General features: G+C 52.1%; 1 protein-coding gene across 1 annotated transcript; it reads right to left on the reverse strand.

Moving 5' to 3' along the window:
- Positions 1-6,512: 6,512 nt before the first annotated feature.
- Positions 6,513-26,893, reverse strand: WNT9B (Wnt family member 9B). The gene is made up of 4 exons (XM_019637681.1): positions 26,759-26,893; positions 10,024-10,280; positions 8,394-8,659; positions 6,513-7,540 (listed from the first exon to the last, which is right to left on the reverse strand). The coding sequence occupies exons 1-4, from the start codon at positions 26,836-26,838 to the stop codon at positions 7,067-7,069; spliced, it is 1,077 nt and encodes a 358-aa protein (XP_019493226.1). The 5' UTR covers positions 26,839-26,893; the 3' UTR covers positions 6,513-7,066.
- Positions 26,894-27,348: the final 455 nt, after the last annotated feature.

A 27,348-nucleotide genomic window follows, 5' to 3' on the forward strand; every position in this document is an offset into this window, starting at 1 on the left:
TAAACACAGTAATGGGCCTGAGAGAGCCAGGGAGGAATGTGGGCCCCACAGTGCCTGGGGACTCAAGGAGGGGTGGGAGTAGAGGGGATAAGAGCCCAAGAGGCCGCCAGCCTCAGCTCTGCATGTGTGCAGGGAGGAGAGAAAGGGAGTGAGGAGCGGAAGACAAGAAGGAGGACAGAGCAAAAGGGAGGAAGATAGCACCAGCCACAACGAATCCTTGCCTTTCCTCAATGCCGCCTTTTCCCTGGTCCCCAGGCCTTTGCAAAAGCCGCGCCCTGCACTATGGGAGAGGAGGCATGAGGGGCTGTGGAATTTCCAGCCCTGTATTCACTGTGGGACCTCGGGCATGGCAGGGAACCTCTCTGAGCTTTACTTTCCTTGTCTATAAAATGGGATCTTGGTTTTATGTACCTCTAGGGTTGCCACAGCTGTTAAATGAGATGATGCGAGGAAGCCGCCCTCGAGTTCCCGTGCAGTCAGGAACCTCTCCTTAGTGAGTTTGCTGAGTGGCCACTTAGTGAGTTTGCTGAGTGAGCGGCTACAAGAAGGCACGCCAGGTGAGAGTGACGAAGTAGAGTGGGGCGTGATAGAGAAGGGGAGGAGGTTAGCACAGGACCCCACGCCATGTTCTCCCCCCAGAATGTCCCCACCCCCAGTCATGGGTGACCCCTCTGGTCTTGTACGGCCTTTCCTCTAGAGCAGGGCTGGGCAGGCTATGCTGGCTGGCTAGACAGTTACCATGTTCTCCTACTGGAAATTGGCCATATGGGATCATTCCAAGTGTCTTCTGGAGTCAGTGGGGAAGAGTGATTGGCCTTGGGCCCCTCTCAGGACTTGGGGTCACCACAGTCATGCTCCACAGAGCCCAGAATCCAGCAAGGACCAGAGAAGGGCTGGGTCCTCAGGGGGGAGCAAAGGGGGAGGCTGAGGCACTGCTGAGCCTCTAGGGTGGGAGGTGGGCTGGGGAGGCAGGAGGAGTGTGTCTCATGAATCTGCTCCCCTAAATATCTTTCCCACCTGCTACAGAAATTCCACTGGAAGAGGGCACAGCTTTTCACTCCCTGCTCAGAGCTAAGTCATCAGAGAGGAAACCCAGGAATTTGAGAAGATTCCAGAAGGCAGTGGGTGTGAGGTCGAGTTGAATTCCAATTCTGCGACTCATTTGACGAACAATTTAAATTCACTGCACCTCGGTTTCCTTATCTGCAAAATCGGTAACCTGCGAAGTGGATGTGAAGACTAAAAGAATACCATGGGGGTAAGGGAGAAGGGAAAGCTCTTCTTTAAAGGAGAATGCCAACTATAAATAGGCAAGGAATGAAGGAATTAGAAAATCACCATTTGCAACCAGTTTGAGCAAGGATCACCGATGGAGGCTAAAATTATTGAGTAAAATATTATTGGGCCAGAGGATAGTCCCACAGTCTCAAATCATCACCCCACAGACTGACAAGTCATGAATCACAAAGGGAAAACGGCAAGTTTACTTCAGAGATCTGGTAGAAACCACCTTAACCAAGTGATGAAATCCATCATCGCCGGTAATGCTGACAAACCGACACTCTGTGGCTCCTGAGAGCATGGACCGAGAAGGGCACACATCACCCAAGTACATGTCTTACCAAAGTGTTTAACCAGAATGTAATCATAAAGAACCAGTCAGACAAATCTCCATTAAGAAACATTCTACAAGACTTCTGGCCTGAACTCCTCAAAGGGTCAATGTCATGAAAGCAAAGAAGGCAGGGAGATTATTTGAGATTAGAAGGGGCTAGAGACACATACCAACTAAATGTAATGCCCGACTCGTGAGTGGGTCTTGAATCAGGAAGAAAAGAACTTAGGACGTTTTGAGGGACACTTGGGAAAGTCTGGCTAGGGACTATGTAGTAGATAATATTGTGTCAATATTAAATTTTTTGGATGTGATGATGGCTTTGTGGCTCTTTTGGAGAATGTTCTTGTTCGTATGAGATATATGAGAAAATATTTAAGTGTCTTGGTGTCTGCAGTGTTCTCACAAATGCTTCCACAAAATACACACACACACACACACACACACACACACACACACACAATGAGCAAATGTGGCTAAATATTTTTAAAGGGGTATACTATGGGTAAAGTACCCAGCTAGCAATTGTCTCAGCAAGTGCTGATCCCCAGGAAGAGTGGTACAACCGAGCCGCTAAGGGTGGAGAGTCCAGAGGGTCGATTTGCGAACTGGTTTATGGGCAAGAGCAGGGAAAGGCTCAGGGGGGGGGTGGGGGAGGCTGAAGGCAGCGTAGGGTAAAAAGAACATAGAGTTTGGAGGCAAAGACTTGGGTCAGATTCCTAGCTATGTGGCCTGAAGTGAGTCACTTAACCATTTTGTGCCTCGGTTTCCCTATCTGTACCAAGGGAAGAAGGGTGCCCACCTGGAGCCTGGACTGCATGTGGACACTTCTGTCGCTGCTCAGAACCAGCTCCAGGCCAAGGAATACCAGGCAGGAAGAACACATTAAGGCAGGCATGTAGGTAGAACTGCAGGGGCCCTCAAGGTTGGACTACGGACCTCCCTCTGCCTCCCTCCCTGGGGAATCCCTTGTGGATACCAGCAGGGCTGGAGAGCAGAGGCAGGGCAGGAACAAGCCCTCTTTGCTGCCCTTTGGTCAGAAAGGGACCTCCTGCCTCATCAGACCCCCAGGAGCAGCAGCTGGTTGAGAACTTGCACTTCTCAAAGCATGCTGGGAAGGCAGTATGGCCAGAGGAAGGACTCTGGGGCTGACCCGTAAACAGCCCAAACTATTGCATGGTGAGCCTCTCATGTCTCCTAACCAACCCTAAGCCCCTGGAGGCTTCTGATTTGTCTTGTCTTGCCCCCACCCCAACCCGCATTGCTGGCCACCAAATGAGGGCACTAGAAATATTTATTATCTCTGGGAGGGGACCCAGGCTCCAACCGGGCCTGACTTGGCATGTAACCTTGGATGGGTTACTTCCTTTCTCTAGGCGTATTTTGCCAAAATCCTTAAAAGGGGGGGTCCATCCCTGCAATGCCGACATCTGAGGGCAGGCAGCAGTGGAGAGAGGAGAAGAACCCGTACTTTGGAGCACCATGTTCCAGTCCTGACACCACTGCTTGCTCGGGAGCTTTCACATCTTACAAACGCCGATTCCTTAATCATAAGATGGGGGTGATTCTGTCCGATGTGCGCGGTGATTGCAATAAATCGAGACAAAATGGGTGCAGATAACTGACATGTAGTTTATTGGTTTATCGTCTCTCTCCCCCACTAGAGTGTCAGCCCCAGGAGGTAGGGGCTTGGTACTACTTACTGCTGTCCCCCAACCCCCAGGGTGGTGCCCAGCACTCAGTAGGAGCTCCCTAAACAATTGTTAATTGAATGGGTGGACAGCACAGGTGCTCAGTATGTGATAGCTCCCATTGTAGCTCTAAAATGTGCTGAGAAAAAGAATTTGAAGTTCATGGTTGTTGAGAAAGAAAACTCTGGAAAGCAAGAAATGATCTTCAGGGTTAGCACAGGTCTGTCCGTCTGCCTGCCAGGCAATGGAACCCAGGGAAGCTGGGTTTATCTAGACCAGGGGACAGAGACAATGTGCCCTCGAGAGCCAGGTGGAACCTGTGAGTGCAGTGGCCTAAGGTGGATGGTACTTGGCAAACTGGGGGGCCCCATGCCTCCTGCCTGATAGAGCTCCCCTTCTCGAGCTGATTGACCAGGTCGGCATGCAGGCCCAGTTTGCCAGGACAGCTGATTTAATAAGAGAAGCTGGAAATCCAATGGAAAGCATTACATTTAAAAAATAAAAACACAAATGAGAGCAAACAAAACCCATCTGAGGGCTGGGAGGGGCCCTGTGACGTCACCCAACCCTCTCGGGAGCCTGGGCAGAAGGAAAGGGGTCCAATTGTGGAGCCCCTGGAGTGGCCTCCACGGGGTCCTTGTCTCTCCAGGCTTCTCGGGCAGTACCCCCTGAGAAACAGGGCTCTACTTGGAGAAATGCCGAAGTGCTGTCCTAATCCAAATGCCCCCATGTCACACACAGCCAGGTAAGCAGCCGCTGCCCTGAGTCCTTGGGCTCAGGATAAGTCAGCTCCCACAGTGCCTGGCCCATGGAAAAGGTCAGTAAATAGTCACTGAAGGAACCTCTTCCGTGTGACTTTGAGCACAGCCCTTCATCCCTGGGCTGCATCCGTGAAATGGGCACAGTGATGTGTCCCCACCAGCCTCACAGGGACAAAGGGGGAAATCAAGTGAGGTGAAAGAAACAAGTGTTTCTGAATATCAAAAGTGCTCTACAAATGAATGGTGTGGTCATCCTTGTCATCATTATTATTATGAGCAAGACAGTTTTGCCAGAGCAGACCAGGGGCCCTGGGACCCAGAAGAACAGGGAAGTTACGGACTTCGCAGGAAAGGTCTGGGCTGAGCCCACTGGGGCTCATGGTGGGGGGTCGGGGGCAGGGGGGAGTGTGCTCCCCAGCGCCAGGGCAGACCCAGGAGTGGGACACAGGAGGTTACATGACCTCCTCCCTTGTCACTTCCTGTCCAGCTCAGTGGGAGTCAGGCTGTTATTTCCCCAGATAGGTGGCTTCCGACAGAACACACAAACCCCACAGGTGCTGCCCATGGAATACAGAAACTATATAAATAACATAAATATTTTCTCATATATCTTAGCTATATAAATTATTCTCTTTCGCTCTATAATCTATATATGTGAGGTAGACCAAAAAAAAAAAAAAAACCCTGTGAGTGTTTCCCTTACAACTGTAGAGTGAGGGGGTCAGTGGTCACTGGTCCCCAGGGGCCCGGCAGGGCTGGGGTGGACCTTTGGGAGCAACTGGAAGAGAAAAGTGTGGGAGCGAGTAAGGAGAAGAGGGGAGAGGGCCCCATAGGCTGAGGGGCCCCCTTTCCTCGAGCTACCCCAGTGCTGCTGGCCATGGAGTTGGGGAGTAGACGGCACATTGGTGGATCAGGCCCCTTCTCCCTGCTGCCTTATTTCTTGGGCCGAGCCAGGGTGTCCACAGAGCTGGGTCTCAGAGGAGCAGGATGGATCAGGCGGGCAGAGAGAAAGACTCCATGCGGTGGGGGGATGGAAGAAACTAGAAAACCCGCCCTCTCTCCATTTTGCACTTTCTGCCAAGATGTAGGCCAGTTGCTTGGGTCAGCAACGCCAGTCTAGGAAGGGGTCTCGCGTCATCTGAGCTTCTCATCGGAGCCTCTGCTGCCAGAGATTCAGCCTCCAGCAGGCTGCCCTGATCCACCGAAGATGGGACAGCTCCTCGGCCCCCTTGGAGGTCTCAGGGAGCCCCAGGGCTGCTTCCTGGGGCTTACATGGACAATTTCTGAACAGTCAGCTGCTTCTGAAGTTTCCTGTTTCAGTGGAAGGTCAGCAACTCTGGGTTCAGGGAAAAAGGAAGCCGACAGAGGGTGCGGCAGGGCCGGCAAAGTGGCCAAGGGCGTCCCAGAGGAGGTCACTTCCGCCCGGCCGGCATCATGCACTACTCTGGGGAAGCACGCAGCCTCCAGCAAAGTGATCCCTGCAAGGTCCTGGTCCTGAGCCAAGGGGTACACTGCTGAACGGGAACCCTTGGCCTGGCAGGTCCAAAGGGTGTGTGTGTGTGTATGTGTGTGTGAGTGTGTGAGTGTGTGTGTGTGTGTGTATGTGTGAGTGTGTGTGTATGTGTGAGTGTGTGTATGTGTATGTGTGTGTGAGTGTGTGAGTGTGTGTGTGTGTGTGCGCGCGCGCGCCAAGCTTCTTTCTCCTCCTACACGGGGCCTTGGTAATCGCCCTGGAAATGTCTACAGCAACGGAGGAAATTAGCAAAGTCACTTCCGTTTCTCGGGTGAAAGCCAAAGGGAGGGGCCACCTGTAAATGAAGGGTCCCCCAAAAAACCAAGCTTAGCAAGACTTTCACATGCCTATACCTCCAGCCAGATACATCCAGCCAGGACAAAAACATTAATAAGATGAGTGGCCATAAGAGTAGAAATGTAACTGGAATCAGAGCCCACAAATCACCTCTTCTACATCACGAATGTTAGCCATGTTGGGGCCTCACAGCATATGGGGACCCCAGCCACAGGGAGTTGATCAAAGCAGGCTCAAGAAGAGGCTGAGAAACAGAGCTCGCCATGTCTCTGCCTGGCACCAGGGGGCTGTCACCCTCTTCTGGGCTGGGACTAAAGGTTCTATGTTCCAGGGAATATGGGGAAGAGTCACTGTCTCCCTGTGCAATCTCAGTGCACTGTCTGAGCCCCACCCTGGGGACTGGCTCTCCCTACTGGTCTTGTGTCCATTGGTGATCTTACTGAGCAGAGCTGGATAACAGCTCTCAAGACAAGAATGAGGCCTCAGCACAGGCATATTTTAAAAATGAAATCAAGGACACAGGGTTCCAGGACACATATCTGACTTGGGTCCACTGAAGCCCAGAAAGCTTTCTTTTCTCCAAATCAGCAGGTCCCGTCACCCCCACCCCCACCCCACCCCACCCCCATCTCTAGCACAGTGAAGCCATGCGGATAGTGACAGTGTGTGGGCCCTGGGCTCACTGTGACCTGAGCTGGCCCAAGAGCTGGACTGACCCATCCCAGCCAGACGCCAGCCTTTGCTTCCATCTGACAGTGCTCCCTGTACTTTCCTGGGCTAGGAGCTCACCTCCCAGCATCTTGCTGGCTCTCGACCATTCATCCTAGGATCGAGATAGCGGGATATTGCCTCTCTCCCTTCCAACACCTTGGTCCTGCCTCCTCCTGGTTTCCTTATTTCCCTCCACGTCTTTCCCACTCTGCCTTCCTGGTCCAAGTCCTCCAAAAGGCTGGGGGCCCTCTGGTTCAGGGGTGGGGCCTGCACCTCTCATTGCTGAGTGTTGAAGGAGGGGAGGACTGCCAAGGCCCAGTGGAGAGAGGAGTCGGTGTGCACGGGCACGTGCATCAGTGAGTGCCTGCGCGCTGGTGTACCTGCCCGGAGGGGCCGGCTGGACAGCTGGATGGCCTCAAGGGGGCTGGGCGCCGAGTGAGGTCCTGGCAGTGCCCTGCCAACACACTGGGAAGCAGCCCTAGTGCTTACAGGTGTACACGAGCTCCTCCTGCACACACTGCTGGCACTCCACGTAGCAGCACCACTGCACCTGGCAGTGGCAGGAGAAGGCCACCAGGCGGCTCTGGGTATCATAGCCCCGCCCGCAGCACAGGCTGCTGCAGCTGGCCTCCCGGGAGCACACTCTGCCTGCTGTGCCAGGGGAGTACTTGCTGGGCCGGCAGAAGCTGGGTGAGTCCTCCATGTAGACCAGGTCCCCGGGCCGGGGGGCCAGGCCCTTGGTGGGACTGCCTGGCCTGGCGGGTGCCCACAGCTCCAGCCGGCCCAAGGCCTCATTCGTGGCACTGGACACCTTGACGGCTGAGTCATAGCGCAGCTTCAACGCCTGGCCCGTCTCTCGGAATGGGGAGAGCTGTTTCCAGCAAGTGCGCACAGCACAGGAGCCTGACACACCGTGGCACTTACAGGTAGTCCTGAGGCCACTCTTCACAGCCTGCGAGGAGAGGCAGAATGGAGGCGTGGTCAGAGGCCCAGGGCCCACAGTCCAAGCTGACCCCCAGAGCCCCAGTACTGGCAGGGGTGTGGCAGGATGGGAAAGAGACAGGGGGAGGTTCATACGAGGGGGACAGATAGGGCTCAAGCTGGCCCATGTGCCACCTTTGTGCAAATTAGCCCAAGGCTCCCCTTCCACTGGGCAGAGGCAGTCCTGTGTCAACATGCACACCTGAGTGAGAGCAGTGTGGACCGGATCTCAGCCCCAGCCCCTCCCGTTGGCTCAGAGTTCGTGTGGAGTAGACAGCCCACACAACTGAATGCAGCAGCCCTGGTTTACACCAGCTCAGTGATGAGTGCACAGAATGCGGAACTCAGTTTCCTACAGAACTGAAGCCCTAGCCTCTCCCAGTCTTCTTATCCCGATAGACCTAAATACTTTTTACTGTCTAATCCTCCCGCTACTGTGTGGCCTTAGCTAAGCCCCTTCTCTCCTCTGGGCCTCCTCCTCTTCCCATTTGTAAAATTGGAGGCATGGGGGTTACACCAGACCAGCCAACTATCTTGGCTTCTAAGACCTTCAGGAAGGCCAGTCCTTGGAATGGACACCCCTCTCCAAACATGTTCCTGCCTCACCATGGCCCCCAGGATGACACCTAGGACCCTTTCCTGCTTCCTGATCCCTGGTAATTGTCCAGAGTAGATGCCCAAGGAATGTTGGTTGAAAGAATGAGATTCGTCCTGAGATGGCTCTGGGTGTGTGCTGGGTGGGGGGCCAGGCCTCCTACAGACCTTGGTCCCCGGCCCTGCAACCTGGCTGGGAAGGGCTTTGGACCACCCGGGAACATGCTCACCTTGATGCCCACGTGGGTGTTGTGGGCGTCTGCCCGTGCCCGCAAGTCTTTGCTTCCTCTCTTGGGCCCCAGGAAGTTGCTCAGGAACTTGGTGCTATACTTGAGGTTGTCACCGCACACGCCCCACTGCCAGGCCTGCCGGCTCTCCAGGCCCGGAGAGTCATCGCAGGTACAGCGCTCCATGCGCCCAGCACTGCAGGCCCGGGCCAGAGTGTGGGTGAGGGCGGCCGAGGACACTGCATACAGGAAGGCTGTCTCCTTGAAACCTGGGCCGGGCACAGGGGGGCATCCGGGAGGGAGAAGGAGAGTGGGCTTAGAGGCTGCCCGTGGTATGTAAGGAGGGGTGTGTGAACCTGCAGACATGGCTCACGGCAGCCTCCCCAACACCTGCCCCTTAAACTCAGGCTGCAGGTTGCTGTTTAAATGGGACTTTCAAATTCACTGTGGCGTGTGTGCCCAGACTCCCCAGGTGGCAGGACAAGGGAACAGATGAGAACACTGAGATGCAAAGAAAAGTGACTTAGGCACCTGCTGAGGGGCAAAGCTGGGGCTAAGCCACTGATATCGACTCCAGGTCAATGTGTGAGCAAGTTGGACTAAGCCATTTCTGAAGCCCCAGATCTCCTGAAATACGCCCTGTGGGCCTCCTGTGCTTTATAATAGCCCTCAGATGTCATTCTCTGTTGCTGACTATGGAGGGATTCAATGACAGTGACCTTGGGTTTCCTGCTTGACTTATCTCAGTCTGACCATCCACCCACTTCTGGGATCATTGCAACGCTTGCATTGTTGGGGTGTGGCCCAAACTGGGCTTTCCCCATGAACTTGCTACCTTCTGTCTGCTCTCTCCTATGTACCTGGCATGCTGGTGACACTGTGTGTGTGTGGGGGGGGTGGGGGGCAGCTCCGCCCCAGACCAGCCATGGAGAGCACTGGCCTCGAGGGGGCTCCTATATACCATGGCTGCCTTTTTGTAAAAGTCCCTGCTATAGCCCCTGCTGCTTGGTGATGGAGCCACGGGATGACCTGTTTTTCCCTTAGGCTGTATGCTTTGCGAGAGCAGAAGGGGTCTTGATCAGCTCTGTGCCTCCAGCGCCCAGCACAGCGCCTGGCTCAGTGATGCTTAGGGAACAGATGGCCAGGTGGAGGTGTGGAGGGAGGGCGGGAGGAGGGAGAGAGGGAGGGAAGGAAAGATGGATCAATAGAAGTGATGAAGAAACAGGTGAAGGAGTGAACAAATGAATTCGGCCTGTCGTGTTATTTGGCCAGTTATTAACTGCCTTCCATGGTTATATGGTCTTGTACCTTGTTGTGTGTGTTTGTATGTGAAGGAGGCTGAGGGAGGGGCCTGGGGTGCCAGCCATCTCCTCTGTGGGCTCCTCCAGGGTGGGCTATGCCTCCTCTTCTCCTGTGTCCTCCTTGCTCCTCTGTTCCCCAAAACTGAGGGACTATCTGGGCCTTATTAACTCCCAGGACTCCTCTCACTTGGGACTGTGCTGGGTTTGCAAGAGCAGTGTAGCCTAGGTGCCACATTTTTATTACAACGGTGAGGGAAGGGTAGCTTCCCTCCCAGCCCTCCTTCCTTCCAGCCCTCCTCCTCCCAGCCCTTCTCCTTAGCTGTCCTCCTTACCTCTTTTGAGCAGGCCCGTCCTCCCCTCCAGGCTGCAATTCCAGCGCTCGTGCCGGAACTGGAACTGGCACTCTAGCAGGCTTAGGTGGGCAGCGTCCTGAAGGGTCTCAGCCAGACCGGGCTCCCGCCGACAGAGCTGCTTCTGCCGACGGGACAGCTTCAGCAGGTCACACTGCTTCAGGTGGGCCCCGCCCTGCGCTGGGGCTGCCGCCGTGTCCAGCCCTGGAAAGGGTGTCAGGACTTCCCGCCCAGTCAGGCTAAAAGGGGCGAGAGAAAGGAGACCTGTGATCCTTGGGGATTGTGATGGGGGTGGGGTGGGGGAGGGGACATAGAGGATGACAATCCCTCCCTGAGGACATAGGCAGGTGAAGGGAAGGGGGCCTTCTTGGGGACTTCATTATTTGCCCTTCTAGGAGGGAGGCTGGCCCCATGGGGTATGTCCCCATTTTGTAGAGTAGGAAACCAAGGTGCTTACAACAAGGGCTAGTGTGGGATCTCAAACCCAGATGCCAAAGTCTCTGCTTTTCTTACCCACCCGGTTTCTCAAATTTCCCAATCGAACCATCATCTGGGGTGCTTCTGTTGTTCTGGAGTGGGGCCTGGGGACCTGCGTATTTACCACATCCTTGGGCAGCTTGGATGATGAGGGAAGTTTGGGAAATACTGCATGTGGTATTGGCTGCTGCCTGGCGGGGAGCCCACAGTCCTAAGAGGGGGCAGGCGGCGGGGTGCAGATGTTGAGCAGATTCCCAGCGCATCTCCCTGATAGCCCTCTCTCTCTTACGTTATGTTGCCACCCAAGTAAACCCATCCCAACTTGTTTGCATCATTCCCAGATAGATCTTCAACCATCTGGCCACTCAGTGCCTGTTACAAAGAGATGGTTGGGGAATACCTGGCTGGAGGAAAGAATGCGTGGGAAGAAGGGAAGAGGTGGGTAGGTTGATGGACGGGCAGACTGACAGACGGGTGGATGAAGGTGAAGGAGCTGAATTTCCATCAGGCCATCAGCCCCAGGCTTCTTCTTCTCTAACTGAAAGTCCGTGGATTCTGGAGTCCCAGGCCAGGTTTTAAGCCTGACCCCCACTTATTTCCTAGCTATAAATCTTGAAGCTTTGCTTTTCTGCTCCGGAAAGTGTAAGTAGTGATCCTCTCTACCTCCTGAGGCTGCTGGGAGGATTGCATGAAAAGTACTAGCCACGGAGCCTGGGACATGTTGGTTCACCTCCCTACTAGCTGGAGTTTCTCAAAATTCTTTTCTCTTGCAAGATGCTTTATTCTCTAACTTTGACAGAATCTTCCCTTTGTCCAGATAAGGAAACAGATGTTTTAGGAAGAGGCAGAGAATGGCCTGCGTCACCCAGCTGATAAGCAACACAGTGGGAACTAGAATTAGAACTCACCTTCGCTCTCCTCAGAAGCTCTCTGTGAAATGGTTCCACTGGTTCAAAATATTTACTGTCCTGTACCCTGGTGGCCCTCAGTGTGGGTGGAATATAAATCATCCTGGACCCAGGAGGCAGCCCGTTTCTGGAACATGCCAGCCTCAGAGCCAAGGTACAAGAGGAAAGGTGGCTCTTAAAGAGCGATGGCTCTTCAAGCTTTTGCTTGGATGTGGCACTTGTCACTCCTGCTCATGTGCCACCGGCCAAGGCAAGCCCTGGCCAAGCCTGAGTGGTCAGAAAGGCCTACGTCCCGTGGAGTCAAGGGCACAGCGCTCCTGTTTGGAGCAACCTGCCCCAGCCAGGACATCTGGCTGGATGCCACACCCTCTCCCTGTCTGCCCCAGAGAGGGTGTGCATCCTGGCCAGGTCCCAGGTGCCCCCCGAAAGTACCCATAGATTCCAAATCCATCAGATGCAGCCAACCCAGTGTGGAGCATATCTCTGAAACCTCTGAGCAGAGACAGATGCTATCAGACTCCTCCTGGCCCAGCCTGGCCCTGGGTTCCCCTCCCAGACAGGGTGAGGGCCGGGACCCGTTAATCATTAATCTGGGGGCAAATGGGTAAATTTCCAGTCCACCAGGTCTATACCCAAACCCCTCCCTGCAGCCTGGCAGGAAACCCTTAGAGCTTGACCCTTGGCAGGTCCACAGCAGAACCTGATGGCAACTCCAGCTGAGGAGGTCCCACCCTGACTGGTTTTCAGTATGGAGGGCCACTCAGGGGTTGCAGGGAGCAGAGGCAGCAGCCATCTACCCCTCAAATGTCCTCCTCCACACCATGGGCTGATGTGAGAGACAACTTCTGCTCACACAGTTCCTGTGTTTCAGAAATTGGGACCTTCCTTGTAGCAGCTGATTGACAGATGAGAGAACAAGCAGGGAGTGATGGGAATTTTGACCAATGGGGCTACACATCCTTCAAGGCCTGTCTCAAATGCCATTTTAAGAAGAATAGCTATTATTATTATATCATTATAGCTACATTATACATTATATTATCTACCACTTTTTGAGTGCTCATTGCTAAGCCCTTTAAATTACAATTGTGGTCACTTGCTGGGTTGGCTGTCTACCTGTTCCTTTTATCGATGGTTATCATGTGGCCCTTGTAGGCCATTTTATACCACATGACCTTGCTGGTCTGGCCTGTTGATTGGGCCAATGAGGATCACATGACCCAAGATGGGCCAATCAGTCCTTTCTCTGGGAATTTGGAATTTGAATTAAGAGAGCACTTTCTCTCTTTTTCTTTCTTTGGGTGACTAGGCCTGTAACTCAGGAGATAAAAAGAGGAAGCTGGTCTAAAGAGAGAGAAAGAATGAATGAAAGGCATCAAGGGAAGCGGAGGTGAAAGTGGGAAGAAGAATTTGGAAAGCACTTCAGCCCCTGGTCCTAGAGTCTTCCTGAGGTCAACCACATTCTTGCCTGAGACACTCCTACCTGTAGTACAGTGTCAAGGCTTGGAGTTGGTTTGTCTAACTAAGGATGCCGTCCCTGATAATGACCTTCTGACAGCTATGGAGTACCAGCGTGCCCTAGGCTGCACTTGTGAGCCAGGCTGGGCACCCTTTCCCAATCCATAGGCACCTTTTTTTTTTTTCTCTTTTTTTAATTTCATGTAATAGACCCTGTGATTGATGGCCCCAGGAGTCCAGTATAAAGTCGGTTAATTTTATTAGCGGTAATGACACTTAGTAGTGATTAATGGTCAGGAAAGGCAGCCAACCGCACAAGGGCCTCAGGCCATGCTGGGCCTTGGTCTGCCCAGGGCTTGTCTCAAAGAAGGCTCCTTGGCAATGCCCTGCAGGGCCTAGGAAGACAGCTGGGAGCCCTTCCAGGACCCCGTTTCCCTCTTATTTGTTTTCTACTTTGTGGTCTAAGATCATACTTTCTTTGAAGAAATAGGGCCATGACATCAAATTTAGAAAGCACTTCAAGGCATTTCTTTAAATGGTGCTTGTGAACTCTCCTACATATGCCCATGTGCTAGGGAGGGTTTCTTCCTGGACCTCAGAAGAATTCTAGGTGGTGCAGGGTCCAGTCTATTCCTGGGCCAGTGGGCAAGATTACCACCCTTCCCCCCTCCCCCGCCCCTTGAAGAAACTCAACTCCCTGGCTCCCCCAGGCCTGAGAAAATCTCAATTGCCCTCATGTTAGTTGAGCTCCCAGCGGGGTAAACATGAGAAGATCAAGTGAGGTTCATTAGTCTAATAAATCCAGACAAAACTGGAGGTTTTAAAAAAAACACTGCTCCACAGTCAGGTCAAATGCCATTGGCCAAAGCAGTGACCAGTGTTCTGAACTGAAGAGCAGAGGACAGGTACTTTGGGAACTTGCTAATTGCTATTCTAAGCTGGCAGATAGGAGCTTCTCAGACTTCTGACTCAAGCGATCCTGAGACGCCTGGGAACCATCCCTCCTCATCAGTTGCACCTGCTTTGGCCCAGCTGGTCTCCCCCATTCCTGCTTTCAGTTGGGCTCCCCCAGGCTGACTTCCAGCCTCTCTTTTCCTATTAAAAAAGCAACACTGCCAAGTGACCAGCTCCATTCTCCTCTTTTCTTTGCCCCCAGTCTGTCCTTCCATTCCCTGTACCCTTGGCCCATGGCACTAAGGTTAATAAGACCAGAAGCCCCACCCCCACACAATGAGATGCCTCTGGCTTTGACCCCAGAGCATCCCCAGCCACTTCCCAGACCACTTTGTCTTCCCTCAGAGTGGAAAAACCCAAAGGGTGCCCCTCAGGGCTCCATCTTACATAACTCCCCACTCCCACACACCCCCAGTCTGTCCACTCCTGGCCCTTCCCGCCGGTCTCTTTTCACATTCCCCCATGCTCATCCCATCCACAGTTTTGGCAAAAGCCACCCCATCTGGGATGACCTTGAAGGAAGCAAAAGAAGGTTCTCCAGCCTTTGAGGAAAGCTTCTCAGGAGACTACTTTGGTTTCCTGTTAGCAAAACACCTGGCACCATCAACCCCCTGAGAAGAAATGGGGCTCATCCTGGAACAATCACCTACCACCTGCTGGAGTGTGGGAACCCAAGGACCTTAAGCCCCCAAGGCTGTTCTGGTCTGAGTAGTTGGGTCCCAGGTCTGCCCTCATTTATTGGTGACCTCAGGGACATCCACTCACCACCTGAGTTCATTCCATCTAACAAATACATGTTAACTAGTGGAAGAGGATGACTGGAGCCAGATTGCTTGGGTTCAAATCCACCTCTTATTAGTTGTGCCACCTTGGGCAAGGGACTCCACCTCCCTGAGCCTCATCTGTAAAATGCAGATAATCACAGTACCTCCCTTGCAGGGTTGTCTTGAGGATGAAAGGAGTTCACATTTTTAAAGCTCTTAGTACAGCGCCTGGCACAAAGTAAACTCCAGGCAAGCGTCATTCTTAAGCACCTACTATGTACTGGGTGCTGGGACCCTCTTCTGCCCTCCAGGGGCTCACAGTATGGAGAGAACGTGGCTGGATTCAAGAGTACTCAAAACTCTCCCAAGGCCCCAAGGGGCAGGGGAAGGAGAAGAAAGCTTTGAACAAACCCAGCTCCCCAAGGAACTATCAGTAGCTGCTCAGGGCCCCAGATCAGAACTCCTGTCTCTGTCTGTGTGAGAACATGACCTCGGCCAGTCCCCATCCTGCCTGCCGTGGGAAGCCTGGGAGTGGGGGAGAGGCAGGAGGAAGCTCCCAGACCCAACAGGTGGAGCGCACTTTCCATCACCTGGGGGTGCCCCAGGCTCTGTTCTTCCATCCCCACCCCCACCCTTGTTTCTGCTCCAGAGGATCTGATGGTTCCAGAGGAGGTCACCCCCAGGATGTGGGTGGGTGGTGCAGGACAAGGCTGGTGGTTCCCAGGGCACCAGGTTGTGCCAGCGTGTTTGGACCCTTAGCTGGAGGGGCCAGAAGTTGTGCCTGGCACCAGGGCCCATGCCAACTGCGGGCAGCTGCCTGGGAACCAGGAAAGCTTTGCCCTGCCTGGAGCATTGGCCTTGGCCCTGCAAAACTCCATTAGATGCTCTGATAACAGGCTTCCGCTGCAGGGCCATTTTCATGGTAAGTGCTCCCTTTGTGCTTTCATCTCAAACATCTCAGCCCACCTCTCAGGCCCTCATAAACCCCCTACACACACACACACACACACACACACACACACACACACTCATCCACACTCGCCACCCCCCACCCATGCTGTCTACTCCCCAACTCTTCCCAGCTGAGAGAGTTAGTGAGGGCAGTGACTGGCCCAGGACAAGAGGGCCATGGCTGTGGCTGGGCAGTCTTTCTTCAGAGGGGGAGGGACCCTCAACAACCACTCTAGGCTTCTCTCTCCTCCTCCTGTCATGGGATGTGCTCAGCAGCACGGCCTTCCCTTCATCTTGCAGACTCCTGTCTCCTCTCCTGGATTCCAGTGTCATCTCACAGGTCCTCCAAGAAGATGTCCTTAATGAGCAGCCTGGCGAATTCGGCAGCTACCGTTTCCTACCTGCACTCCAACTCCCTCCATCCCCTCCTTTCACTCACTAACTCATTCACTGACATATTAATATGAAGGACTTTATTGAGCATCAGCTTCATGCCAGGTCGATCCACAGAAGACCAGAATAAACCAGACCACTCACGCCTTCCCCGTCTGGGTTCCCCCTCAGCCTCTCCTGGGTCCAGCCTTCTTTTCCTCCCCAGCTCTTAACCTCAGAACCCACCTCACGAGAAGTAAATCCAGTCACCATGATGCCCACCCCCAGGAGCCCACCAGAGCCTCACCCTCCCACACTGCTTTGTCCCACACCCCATCTCTGGCTCAGACAGAAAGAGCCTGTCCCAGCTGTGGGCTTTGTCTCTCTAAGAACAGCTCCACTTGCTGTTTCACAGCTGCAGACTGGGCTGCCCACTGAGGATGGCATGGGAGAAAGACTGTGCTCATGAGCTCAGCAAGCAGCCCACACAGCAAGCGTGCTTTGCATCTCAACCATCTCCAGTATTCAGAGTGTAGCTACTGGAACACCTGGGGAGGAAGTGCTTTCCCCTCCTTCCTTCCTGTCTTGCTCCCTCTCCACGCAGGCCTAGGCTGAAGCTGAGGAGAGGAAGCCTTCGTCAGCGTCAGTGACATGCATGGATCAGGTGGCATGGAGGGTTTCAAAAGTCATTCCTGTGCAGAGAAATCCTTCATGTCTACATCTCCCCCAGTTCCCTGGCTGGACCCAAATGTACACTATTTGAATCATATATTTTAGGGCTGCAGAAACTCTTTAAGATCACCTAGTCCAGAGGTTTTATTCCTGATGGCTCCTGGGAGGTATCTCAGAGGCTTCTGCGGACGGGAAGAAGGACAAGAGGTTTTGTCAAGTGTGCGAGTCTCTGCTTTGACCTGTCTGGTGCCTTGGGAGCTCGTGTAAGATCTATTGTCCAAGGTGACCCACTGCATTAGTGGCGGGGCTAGGACGGTGCCCCTAGGACTGCTTCTATCAGGCCTGGCGGTGTCTGCTTTCAGTTTCCATGTAACATTTCAGGGAAGCAAAATCAACCATCCCACAGCAAATGTCTAGGGTGCTAGGAACAGGAGACAGGTAGGTTTGAAGGACAGGAAGCCGTTCAGGACTCTGTTAGCTCCCTGGGCAGCCGGAGGGAGAATAGGACCCTTTGTTTAAAAGACTATTTTCCCTGGTCTGAAACACACTCTCTTCTCAGCCACAAGTCAGAAATGAAGTTTCTGGCTTTAGAGAAGCAACCTGCCTATTCATACTAAAGTGGGAGAGTCTGCTATAACGCCAGTGTCTGAGAACATACTTCGCTAGATAGGAGAAAGATCAAAGGAGAGGGACTGGGGTTGTGAAGAGAAAAAGGGGGAGCCTGGGGTGAGGAGGGGGAAGAGGAAAGGAAGGCCAGGAGCCTTAAAGACAAGCTTCCCACCTTCTCGGGTTCACAGGCCCAGCCCTGCCCCCGGTGAGTAGCAGTGTAGGAGGCATGGGATGGGCACTGCAAGGAAAGGAAAGCAGTTACGGAGACTGTATCTCCTTGTGGCAGCCAGCACCGCCATCCTGTTCTGCCCCAACCATGAGACCCTAGATCCTGGACTGGGTAACTTCTGCCAAGTTATCTAAACATGGCAAGTTGACCAACTAACTATAACTAACTTGGCAGGCTCTGGAGTGGTCACCCTCTTTCCCATGGACCGGCAGGCTCGGGCTGGGCTATGGGTCCTGGAAAAGGACCCTGGGGACTGGCTCAGGTGTGATCACTCTGTGATGAGGACAGTTCCATTGTTTGCAGATGCTCCGGGCAGAGATGCCCCACGCTGCAGATTCCATGTGTCTTCCTGCAGCTCCCAGGGATGGCTCACACCCCTCCTTACCCCTCCCCTCAACTCCAGGGATAGGAGGAACCTACCAACCTGGGCAAAGAGTCACTCCCTAAAATGCCTATGGAGTGCCAGGGTTGTCCAGGAGAGCCCCAGGCAGTGCACCCTCGGGGGTAGAATGGGTTCCTCCAGAACAAGACCAGGACAACTTCCCACCTTGGACCATCCTGGACTCACAGCAGAGGCCCCTCCCCTCAGGATAGGCCAGTTTCTTCCTTGCCCTCCTGCCCTGCCTCTCAGTTCAACCTCCACGCCTTTCTTAACACTGCAACCCCTACCTGGGATGCCTTTCCCAGTCCAAAAGCCCTCATGGAGCCCGTGGACTATTATAGCCTCTGCCTTTTTCAACACTTGGCTCAAAAATGCAGAGACTGGGGAAAGTGACCCAGAGGACCCATCCAGCTCTAACGTGCTATGATGCTTGTCTGCCTCCTCCAGGAAGCCCTCCTTACTTGCCAGCCTCGTCCCATTCTAACCACCCTCTTTCTTTGTCTTCTCCCACTTTTGCAGAGATAGCACCATTAGCTTTTTGTGATTGGCACTTTTTTCTCCCTCCTCAGGGCTGTACAGATAGTCTCTCCAAGTAGCCTGTAAGCTCCTTGGCAGAGATCATAGTTTCTTATCCCCCGAGGGCCCCCTGACCCCAACCCAGATCCTGCACCCCAAGCAGGTGCTCCTCAGATACCTGCTGATTGTATAAATCCCTCAGATGTCCAACCCCAGGCAGAGTGTAGCTCTAGGCTCTCTCCCTCAGCTTCCCCCTACCCTACTCCCCGGCCGTCCTGTCGTCTGGCTCCCAATTTCCATCTTGCAGGTTCTGGGAGGACATGGCCACGCCCTCCCCTGCCCTTAGACTCTCATGGCTGGCAGTTGCTTTCCCCAAAGCCAGCTCTCAGGGCCACGGTCAGTCAGACCCTGAGTGCCCCAGCCCTTATGGGGACTGGGAGAGCCAGGCAGGTTCCCTCGAAACCTCAGATCCTGGGGACGAGCGAGCTGTGCTCAGGGCAGCCGGAGCCTCCTTTTGATACCCAGTGAGGACCAGCCAAGAACTTGGACCAAGTCTTTCTTTAAAACTCAGCTTGCACAACCTCTTGTGGTAACACGAGCTGAAAGTTTGCCAGAGATTCACAAACCTTGATCCACAATTCCAAACTCCAGAAAGCTCAGAGAACTACAGTTTTTGTACGGTCATGGTGAGCTCATATGGCAGAGGCTTGATTTATCCCAACATGTAGATGTTTTTCTGCAAAACCAGTATCTGATGATGGGTGTTGTCCTAGACCTTGCTAGGGATGCTATGTTGTACACGGTATGTGTATATTTCTAAAATCTGAGAATTCTTGAATTCTGAAACTCACCTGGCCTCACAGGAATTGTAGTAACTGTTCAGAAAACCGGCCTTCTCTGCTCTTGCCCTAAAACCAATCTCTGGAATTTCCAAGACTGACTGAACATGGGGCCTTGAGTCTCTCCTGGCTCTTTGAGCTGCTCCCCACCCCCACCCCCAACCCCCAGTCTTCCTGTCTCCAGTGAGGGGGTCTGGGCTTGAAGTGGCTGCCCTACCCCTATGCTCATCTCTGCTGCCACCCAATTCCCATGGAAGGACAGGTATGGCTGACTTCTGGAGTCTGATGGGGCCAAGTTTCTGCTGTCTGCTTTGCTTCTAGTTCCTATCCAGGCAGAGGCCAGGTCGTGGCAAAGCAATGTATGCTCGGGAGAGCCAGGCAGGTGTGAGCAGAAAAGGAAAGAACAAATGGGGTGAGAGAGAGGGAGGTTCTGGGGAGGAGGAAGGACCAGCGAAAGGGAGAGGGCTTTGCCTACCCAGACATTCACTGCAGATGGGGAAGCAATGCCAAGGACTGTGGGGGTACTCAGCCAACAGCAGGGCCCTAAGACCTCTGCCTAAAGCAGCAGTTCTCAACCTTCCTAATGCCGCGACCCCTTAATACAGTTCCTCATGTTGTGGTGACCCCCCAACCATAAAATTATTTTCGTTGCTACTCTATAACTGTAATTTTGCTACTGTTATGAATCATAATATAAATATCTTTTTGTTTTCCAATGGTCTTAGGCGACCCCTGTGAACGGGTCGTTCGACCCCCAAAGGGGTCGCGACCCACAGGTTGAGAACCACTGGCCTAAAGGGAGCTATGCATGAATTGGAAACATGAGCACATGAAGAATTGGGTAACAAAACAAGAGTTTAAGACGTGTCGGGCAAGAGATGCCTGTGACATAGGCCAAATGAAAAGTGTGGGTGACAGAGTGGAGGTCTCGGAGGGTCAGAGCTGCCCCGGGGGGTGGGGGGGGTGTTGAGGGGAAGCCTCAGCTGGGGCACAACAAGCAGCAGGAGCCAGAGATGAAGAGGTTGGCTCTTGATTCTCACAGACTAGAAGTCAAATCTTGGTGCTGCCAGCCACTAGCTGTGTGACTTTGGGCAAGGCACTTGGCCTGTCTGAGCTTTTCCCCCACCCACCTGTAAATGAAGATATTTATACCATTACCTATCTCCTAGGCTGTCACAATAATTAAATGAGATGATGCACATCAAGTGCTGAGCAGAGGAAAGATTCAAATTATACAATGACTGAGCTAAAAATGAAGAGAGGAAGGAACAGATGTTTACTAAAGATGCTCCTTAACTTGGATGCTCTAAGATGGACCACTAGATTTCTTAAACTCCTTATATATAGATAACTTTTCAGCACATTTATTTAACCCTCACAGCAACCCTATGAGGTTAAGAATTAACCCATTTTATAGACGGGAAACACTGAAGTCAGAGCAGCTACCTGACTTGCCCTGGGTCACAGTAAGTGGTAGGATGAAGGATTCGAACTCAATTTGTGTGACTCCAAGTCCAGGCCTTAGGCTGCCTCCAATCCTACTCAGGCTGATGCCTGAGGGGTGGTGTAATCCTCACAGTACCTGGCCCACCTCCTCTTGAGTCTGACTTCTACCTGAGCAGATAATCCTAAAGGCACCAGGACCTCTCTTGCTTAGGAGAGAGAGTCCAGTTTAGGAGTCCCCCTTCCCTGCCTCCCTCCCCTCCTTTTTCCCCTCTACAGCCTCAAAAACTCCACCACCATCCACTGAGGAGCCTGGTTTACTCTGAGCCCAACTCTAGAGCCCACCTCCAGAGGGCAGGGGGCGGGGCTGGGGGGCTATAGCTCAGCCAGGGACAAGCTGGCCTAAATTCCTTTCCCAAACACAATGATCTTTATCAGTGATGTTCAGTTTGTAATCCACCACCCCAAAGCAGTAAAATTTCTTTTACCCTTTCTTCCCTCCAACCCTGTTTTTTCCAGGACCCAATCAATTCCTTAAAATGGGTTTTAATTTAAAAATACCAAACAAGTACATAAAACACTTAAAAATAATTTATAAAAAATATTTGTAAGACATGTATACCGAAAATTATAAAACACTGCTGAAAGAAATTTTAAAAGCCCTATATTTAGAGAGATGGCCTGTTTATACATCAGTAGACTCAATAGCATTAGAATATCAATCTTCTATAAATTGATTTATAGATTCAGCACAATCCCAATCAAATTCCCAGCAGGCTTTTCCGTAGATATTGACATATTGATGCTAAAGCATTAATATGTGGAAATACAAAAGACCTAGAATAGCCAAAACAATTTTGGAAAAGAAGGACAGCTAGAGAATTCATAGTACTTCGTTTCGAGACTTACTAGACAGCTACAAAAAAAAAAACAAAAAACAAGACTGTGTGGTATTGGCAGACGAATAAGCATATACATTAATGAAACAGAATAGAAAGTCCAGAAATAGACCCTTACTTATTGGATCAATTAATTTGCAACAAAGATCATAATAGAGAAAGGATCAACTTTTCAACCAATGGTGCTGGAACAGGTGGATATCCACAAGGAAAACAAACTTCAACCCTTACCTCGCACCATACACACACATTAACTCAAAAAGAATCAACAGACCTAAGTGTAAAGCTGAACCTATAAAGCATTTAACAGAAAATATAGGAGGAAATCTTCACAACCTTTGGAAGGCAGAGATTTCGTGGATAGGACACACACAAAAAGCACAAACCATATAAGAAAAATTGTACTTCGTCGAAATTAAAAACTTCTGTTCTTCATAAAATACAAATAAGAAAATGAAAACACAGGTCACAAACAAGGATAAAAACAAAGGACTTATGTCCAAAATATATAAAGAACTTTTATAACGCAATAATAAGAAGGCAACCCAATAAGAAAGATATTGTTTGTTGGTCAAATGGCCAATATTCACATAAAAAAAATATTCAACACACCATTCACAAATGGAAAAATGCAAATTAAAACTATGGTGAGATACCAACCCATGCCCACTAAAATGGGCAAAATTAAGACTTGAGAGTAACTGGCAAGAATATGGAGTACTTGGAACTCTTAACACATTGCTGTGTGAAATGGTACAACCAGTTTAGAATACTATTTGACCATGTCTTACAAAGTTAAACATGTCCATATCATATGATCTAACAATCTGGCCCTAGATATAGATCTAAGAGAAATAAAAACAATATGCCCACAAAAAGACATGTACATAGCTACTATATTTGGAACAGGCCCAAACTGGGAACAATCCAAACGTACATCAACTGGTGAATGAATGGACAAACAAATTTTGGTACATCTATACACTGAAATACTACTAGGCAATAAAAGGGAATATGTTACTGAGATATGCAACAGCTGAATCTCAAAACCTTATTTTGAACAAAAGAATTCAGACACAAAAGGTTATATGCCATATGATTCCATTTATATGAACTTCTACAGTGGGCAAAACTAATCTAGTGACAGAAGGTAGAGAAGAGGTGGCCTGGGGCTGCTGGGGGAGGGTTGGCTGCAAAGAATCTTTTGAGATAAAGGAAATGTTCCATATTGGAATTGTGGTGGTGGCTACATGGGGGTATATATTTGTTAAAACCCAAACTGTACGCTTTAGAATGCATGAATTTTACTGTATATAACGTTGATTTGGGGGGAAAAAAATTAAGGTTGTGTTTTGCTTTTTCACAATGATGAAATCTCTATCACTCAAGAAGATGGCTAGAACCTCACCAAGTACTGAGCACTGAACTGAGCACTTAGTATGTATGGCAATACTTACTATGGCAATCTATCAGGCCCTTTCATTAATTGTCTCAATTAAGCCTCACACCAGCCTTTAGGATGGGTATTATTATCACCCAAAGCTCAGCCTGACTGAGTCAAACAGGGCTTTCCTCAGCGAGAACTCAGGCTGACTCCTGTCTCTTCTCTGAGACCAAACACGTAACAGCACAAGGCCCCAAAGTCACACAGCTAGCAAGAGAAAAGGTCAGGATTCAAACTCAGATCTAACCGCCTCAAAACCCTGCGCTTTCATAAACATCTGGGTACCATCCCCAGAGAGGAAATAAACCCAACCAGTGCAGAGGTCACACACTTAAAGAGCATGACCAAAGTCAACTATGATTTTAAAACTTGCAGCCACAGCAACTATTTCTAGTCACAAAGCCCTTGGTATGACTTAAAGACTGGATTGGATGACAATGTCTGTCATTTACCCAGCTCGTCATGTGATACAGTGCGTGGTCATTCATAAAACATAACAGAAGTTAATATTTACAGAATTCCCAATCCATCTGAGCCACAACATGAGCCCTTGAGTAATCCTAGACTTCCACGCCAGGACCAGCCTGTCAGGGAACCTTAGGACCTCTAGGTGCTAAAGACCTTGGGGGCAAATAACTTGACCATGAATAACCCAGAGAGTTGTCAAGAGCTAAGACAAACCTCCCAACGTACTGTCAACACGCCATCCTCTGGGAGCCCACATGACACCCCAGCAGGGCTCAATGCATCCTGTCTCACTGCTCAAACAGGAGAGAGGAGAATATTATGGCCTCACCCTTCCAATCACAGCCAAGAGGATCTGACAGAGTTAGCCAAGCAGGGGAGGGGGTCACCCAAGACTCCAGTACGCTCTGCAGCTCCTTTACAGCTGCTGCTCCCCTGGGTGACCACACAGTATATCAGCTCTGGAGTCTGTTAGGGCAAGGAGAACAGGCTGGAGGTGGGACTTGGTTGCTATCCTGCCTCTCCCATTAATTTGCTGTGTGACATTGGATGAGTCACTGAACTTTCCTGACCCTTGGTTTCCTTTTGGGCACTATTTACACCCATCCTATATACCTCAGGAATGGCTCTGGGGATCAGCCAGGAGGAGAGCTGTATGAGAAAGTAATTTGTAAATTGGGATACTAGTTATTATGTTATTATCATCATCAACAGGATTAGGCTCTAGGCTCATGCAAAAGCCATAGAAGCAGCTGCCGGCTCACTGTGGTTTGGGGATGACGGTTGTTTCATCGGAAAAATGGAGATAATAATACATGACCTGCTCAAAGCAAGGGGTTGTACTCTTTGACAGTCACTTCCAACTTGTAAGTCTATGATTCTATGGTTTCAAAGACCCCAAGAAGATTGGCCTCACCTGCTCTCCTGATGTTTGAACTTTCTTTTATCAAGATGCCAAAACATTTCACCTTATAACCAGAAATGAGACTTCAAATTCAAATGTCCTGGAGAAGAGAGAAGCAATTGCTTCACATTCTCACTACGTGTGGATAACTGATACAGACTCCTCCCAGAGAGCAAATTTTGATGGGAAGCTGGAAATCCTGGCCTGACTGAGTCAAACAGGGCTTCTTCCTCAGTGAGAATTCAGGCTGAATCTTGTTTGTTCTCTGAGACCAAACACGTGACAGCACAAGGTCCCAATTTTAGCTTATCCTCTGAGTATTTGTCCTGCTCTCCAGACTGGGGTGATGGTGGCTTGAGTGTACTTTGCTAGCTCTGCCCAGCCAGACTCACCTGGAAGAGGTGGCTCCAATACTCACGTGACCCCTCTCAGCCTTAACCCAGGCCTAATCTACCATCTCCCCTGTCATTTCCAAGGCTATCCCCTTGCTCGCAGCCCTCAAATCCTAACCCTATGCCTTGCAGCAAACTGCTTTCTCTTCCAACCATGCCAGCCAGGGTGATCCAGGCCTCCTGGAGCCCCTTTCCATCCCACCACCTGGTCCCTACCCCATCCCCAACCCTAAAACCAAAACAAAACAAAAGAATTGTGAAAATGAGCTGGTGTCCAAAAGGATGCAGGCACCATTTGTTCTCCTTCACCCTCTCCATTCTAGCTCAGAGACCCCTGTCAGGACTGGGGTATCAAGATACTGTGCCCGGTCTGTGTAATAATAATAACAATCATCATCATCATCATCACTAGTATTAGTTGATCATTTACTATGTGCTAGATATTGTCCTGTAATACATGCACTAACTCACATAATCCTCATGTGAAATAGTTACCATTATCCTCATTTTACAGATGAGAAACTGAGGCACAGAGAGGTTAAGTGACTTGGCCAAGAGCACACAGCTACCAAGTGGCAGGGGTGGGAACAGAACCCAGAGTCTGTGCTGTATTATATCCTGCCCACTAAAGCAACAACAGTGACTTCAAGCCTGAAATCATCGGGAAACAAACGTGATTGTGCACTGCTCTTGGACTGGATCTAAAGGCTCAGTCATATCAAGTTCATCCCCTTTGTAAGGGGGGTAATTGAGGCCCAGAGACTGAGTGGTCTTCCCAGGTCACCAGCAAGCTGAGCCCAGAGCTAGGGTCTGGGCTGACAAACCCTCCCCCTTTCCTTATATTTCAAGAAGCCATTGCCCACAGCGAAGGCACGTCTTACGCAGGGGTCATGACCTGGAAATTAGCCCACAGCCCTTAGTCCAGCCTGCATGGGACACCTCAGACCCTTACTTGCCCCTCCCTGGTAGGTCCTTAAACACAGTTTCTGTCAGGTCACTTGCTTGGTGTTTTCTTGCCTTTTGCTGTGGTCAGACTGTAAACCCCACCCTGATTTGGGGTGAAGATCACAAAAAGGGGCATGATTGCAAGTAACAGACCACACAGTTGGAGCCAGCTTTGGATGGAGGTCAGAAAGTGCCTTCACAGCAACGACCCCATCTCCTGTCCCAAGTCCCTGCAATTCAGAGTCAGAGGAGGGAAAACTGCCCTGTAACTCGCGCTCCAAACACTCCCCACTCCCGCCCCACTCTCTCCCCAGGTGTCAGCCCAACTCTGATCCTCCTTTTCCAAATATGCACACCGCCTCCCTGCTCACCCTCTTGCTCATTCTCCTGAGAATTCGCCCGACTCCAGGTCTCAGATTTGGTCGGGTGTCCCCAGCTGACAGTTCCCTCCCGCCTCCAGCCCACACCACACGGTCCGCAGGGTCCTCCATTCATCTTGGATGTGCGCGCTTTCCTCCCCTAGCCTCCGTAACAACCCCCCCACCCACTCACCCAGCCCCCCCGGGTCTCCGCTCCGCTGGGTGGAGGCAGAGGGTGGGGAAGAAGCCCGAGGCAAAGATTGTCGCTAAACAGAGTCCATGACGGGGGCAGACAGGGCGCCGAGTGAGAACTGGAGAGGGACTCAGAGAGCGGGGAGGGACACCTGGACAGGCAGGGACAGAGCGCGTCAGGGCGAACGGGGTCAGGGTCCGAGACGCGTGCGGAGTCCGGGAGCTTGGACAGGGGTCTGAGATGGGGCGGGCAGAGCGGGATGAGGTCTCGGACAGGGAGGGTGAGAAGTGCGGCAGCGAAGGGTACCAGAGCGTCGGACGCTAGAAGGTGCGATGGGGGTCTGAGCCCGGGAAGCCAGAGACCGAGCTGGGGGCGCGAAATCCAACCGCGAGGTGGGGCTCCGTGCCGCCGAAGCTAAGGTCTGAGTTCGAGATCCGACCGCAGCCGGGGCCAGAGGGAGGGAGAAGCTGGCTCTGCAGTAGCCGGAGGAGGCGGAGACAGGTGGGCTGGGGGCTCCGGCGGGGGTCGCGGCGGGCACTAACCCGAAGTAGGCGGCGGCGACGGCGGCGGGCAGCGCCAGCAGGCAGAGCGCGGCCAGGGCCAACGCGGGCGGGGGGCGCATGATGCTGGTGGCTCAGCCCCTGTAGCATCTCCTCGCGCCGCTCAGCGCTCGCAGCGCCGCCACCAGCAGCCCGCGGGGCTTTAAACACGGGCGGGGCGGAGCGGGAGTGGAGGAGGGAGCAGCGCTGGCTGCACCCCGGGGCGGCGAGCCCCCCGCCCCATTGGCCTCGCCGGCCTCGCCCCGCCCCGTTGCGGGTGGGGCCGCCGCCTCGGGCCCGCCCCCGGCCCGCCCCCATCTCCTCCTCCAACTCTCCCCAGGTGAGAGCTCACCTGACGCCTCGCCCGCCCGGGAACGCGGCGGCGGAACGTGAAACCCCCAGGGCCTGGAGAGGCGAGGATGGGAGGACGAGGCGGGGATCAGGGAGTCTGTGCCTCTCTCTGGGGCGGGGTGGAGGGACATGCAGAATTCTATCCTCGGAGGAACAGGGTGTGGGGGCAGAGGAGGGAGGCGCCCAGAGTCTGCGGAGGAACGGTGTCCTGTCCGCTCTCTTGCCCGGCGGGTGCGCGTCTC

Source organism: Hipposideros armiger, unplaced genomic scaffold, assembly GCF_001890085.2.
Source record: "Hipposideros armiger isolate ML-2016 unplaced genomic scaffold, ASM189008v1 scaffold_34, whole genome shotgun sequence".
In the NCBI taxonomy this organism is placed as follows: Eukaryota; Metazoa; Chordata; class Mammalia; order Chiroptera; family Hipposideridae; genus Hipposideros; species Hipposideros armiger.

What these genes read in the sequence shown, in the direction of transcription:
- WNT9B (XM_019637681.1), bottom strand. Translation starts at nt 26,838, where the DNA reads ATGCGCCCCCCGCCCGCGTTGGCCCTGGCCGCGCTCTGCCTGCTGGCG. An exon ending in GACGGGCCTGCTCAAAAGAG is followed by an intron (nt 8,660 to 10,023) that starts GTAAGGAGGACA and finishes TGCCCGGCCCAG; the next exon opens with GTTTCAAGGAGACAGCCTTC. An exon ending in ACACCCACGTGGGCATCAAG is followed by an intron (nt 7,541 to 8,393) that starts GTGAGCATGTTC and finishes CTCTCCTCGCAG; the next exon opens with GCTGTGAAGAGTGGCCTCAG.